General features: G+C 56.5%; 1 protein-coding gene across 1 annotated transcript in view; it reads left to right on the top strand.

Annotated features, from left to right (window-relative positions):
• The first annotated feature begins 304 nt into the window (after positions 1–304).
• Positions 305–2,743, top strand: part of Nif3l1 (NGG1 interacting factor 3 like 1) — an 8,941-nt gene continuing 6,502 nt past the window's right edge. Inside the window, exons 1-2 of the mRNA XM_004628598.2 lie at positions 305–659; positions 1,675–1,837. Coding sequence (XP_004628655.1) covers positions 305–659; positions 1,675–1,837 — 518 coding nt within the window. The remainder of the gene's footprint in view (positions 660–1,674; positions 1,838–2,743) is intronic.

Below are 2,743 nucleotides of genomic sequence, written 5' to 3'. Positions count from 1 at the left end.
AGCCGGACACGAGTGGCACCGTTTTTTCAGTGACTTAATTTGATGTTTTGGAAACTTGTATTTAGACTGTACTGCGCGTCTCGCGCGCTCGCCCGCGCTCCCCCGAGGGGGTCTGCGCCCGGCCCTGCCGCCTCGGGTCGCCCCGCGCAGAGGCGGCTCCCCTTCCCGGGTGAGGACAGGACCGCCACAGCGGGGTCCTGCCCTCGGCGGGGTGGCCGCGCGGGCGCGCAGCCCAGGCCGCCGCTCACCGCCGCCGCCCGTCTGCCCGCAGCCCTGCATGCTGGCGGCCCGGCTCGCCCGCGGCATGGACCTGCCGGCCGTGCTCGCCTGCCTGGACCGCCTCGCGCCCCTCGCCTTCGCCGAGAGCTGGGACAACGTGGGGCTGCTGGTGGAGCCGAGCCCGCCGCACACCGTCCGCACGCTCCTGCTGACCACCGACCTGACCGAGGCCGTGCTGCAGGAGGCCCTGCGCGCCAAGGCCGACCTGGTGCTCGCCTACCACCCGCCCATCTTCCGGCCGCTCGCGCGCGTCACCGCGGCCACGTGGAAGGAGCGCCTGGTGGTGCGCGCGCTGGAGGGCAGGGTGGCCGTGTACTCGCCGCACACGGCCCTGGACGCCGCTCCCCAGGGCGTCAACGCCTGGCTGGCCAAGGGGCTTGGTGAGACTGCGCGTCCTCCAGGAACTGCGCTGCCGAGGCCCCCCGGGACGGTCGCGGGCTTTGGGTTGACACAGGGTCCCCTCTGACCACAGCCTCCTCCTGCCTCGGCCTCCTGAGCGCTGGGATTGTGCTTACGTGCTTAGAAGTCATGTTGAGGGCTGTGGAGATGCCTCGGCTCAGTAGACAAGGTCCTGAGTTCAGACCCAGAACCCGGGAAATGCTGCGACTCCTCTGGCAGCTAACGTGCGTTTGCAGGAAGAAACATTTTCATTAGCGAGTGAGAACATAGTTCTTTATTAGTTGTGTAGTCCCTCACTTGTGACAAAAGGTGCCCGACGAGGTACAGCTCAGCTCGTCAGGCTGTGGCGGGCGGGCGTGCTGGTTAGTGTTCATTAAGCTTTTGTAGCGTGCTCAGCGCGCCCGAGGTGCGGAGGTTGTAAGTGATCTTGCGCTTATTCTGAGCTGACTCTGCTGGGATGACGCGCGCGCTCAGCGTGACACCTCGTGAGCGTGCGCTTTTTATTCTGAGACGGGGTCTTTGAGCCTGTGGGGCGCTGGGACCATAGGTGTGTGTCGCTATGCCGGACTGAAGTGCTTAGGCCTAAGCCATGGTGTGTATGAGTAGGTCTGCTAAGCAGTAGACGATTGTATAGATCATTGAAAAAATCCCGCAAGCCTTCTGGAAAATGAACTTGGTTGTTTAAATATTTAGCTTAACTTACACTTTAATGAATTTGATTTTGCTTGCATCAAGTCCCTGTGTTTTGGGGACTACGAATGTTTCTAAGGGGTGTGTATGTGTGTCTGTATTATATGAAAAAAAACTTTTTTTTGACAGAACCGGGGATTGAACTCAGGCCCTAGTGCTTGCCACACAAGCGCTTATTCTACTGAGCCATCTCCCCGACCCCGAAAATCATTATTTTTAAAGAGTTCATTATACATTTTGCCTATAAACTGTTTCTTATTTTTATACTCTCAAACAGAAATCCTAGAACAACTCTGGTTTCCCCAGGTGCTTGCACATCAAGGCCGATCCGTCCCTCCAGGGCCCCCTGCCACCCCACAGAGGGGACCCACCGAGTGGAGCTCAGAGTCAGGCCCACCCAGGACCTGCATGCTGTTGTGTCTTCCCTGAAAGAAGCCAGTGGTGCTCCCGTCACTTGTGTCTCTGCTAGGTACTTTTCTTTGTTGGTTGTGTTCTTAGTTATAAGCCGTGAGCGCCCCTGGTGGTGCCCGGGTGTGAGGAGTCGCTTTCGTGGGCGTGGCTTCTGAGGGCTGTGTCTTTCCTTTGCTTGTGGGTCTCCTGGGCCCAGAGAGAACCAGGGTCTGTGCTGCAGGCAGGCTCCCTGAGCAGCTCCCTGGGGGTAGATGGCACCCGCACCCCACCCAGTGTTTCCCACGCTCCCAGGGGCGTTCAGACTGGTGGTTTTTACTTCAGATCCTACTGGTCCAGTGATTGGGCTTTACTTCTTCTTCAGTCAGTTCCCAGGAAATGCTTGGGTCCCAAGGACTTAAACCAAAAATACATCTGATTGTCTTTTTTTTTTGAGACAGGGTCTCACTATGTAGTTCAGGCTGAGCTAGAACTCGTGGCTATCCTGCCTCAGCTTCTTGATTGCTTGGATTATAGACACGTACCACCCTTCCTGCCTGACTTTGAAACGTAAAGTCTTAATTGTAAAATCACATGCGTGTATCAGGAATGGTTTGGGGAAATTTCAGGGCTCTCAAGTCATTCCCGGGCATGGGTCTTGGAATAGATTTTAGCTATTGAAATCTTCTGTGCTGAAAGGCTGTATACATGCTGAAATCAAAAAACAATTCACGGGGCTGGTGAGATGGCTCAGTGGTCTCAAGCACCTACTTGGAACAAGCTTGGCAAAGCACAGGGACTGCAGTTCGATCCCCCAGCACCACATGCCAGCCAGCCCCGCCCCCTGGTGGGCTAAGCTGGCCACACACACACACACACACACACACACACACAAATGTAAAAAAAGGGCCAGGGAGATGGCTCAGTAGAATAAGCACTTCCCTGGCAAGTGCAAGGATCTGAGTTCAATTCTAAGTTCCACCTAAAA

The sequence above is a fragment of the Octodon degus genome, unplaced genomic scaffold, assembly GCF_000260255.1.
Source record: "Octodon degus isolate 3935 unplaced genomic scaffold, OctDeg1.0 scaffold00025, whole genome shotgun sequence".
NCBI classification, from domain to species: domain Eukaryota; kingdom Metazoa; phylum Chordata; class Mammalia; order Rodentia; family Octodontidae; genus Octodon; species Octodon degus.
Note: the sequence above shows the minus strand (reverse complement) of the source record. Positions and strands in the feature narration are given on the sequence as shown.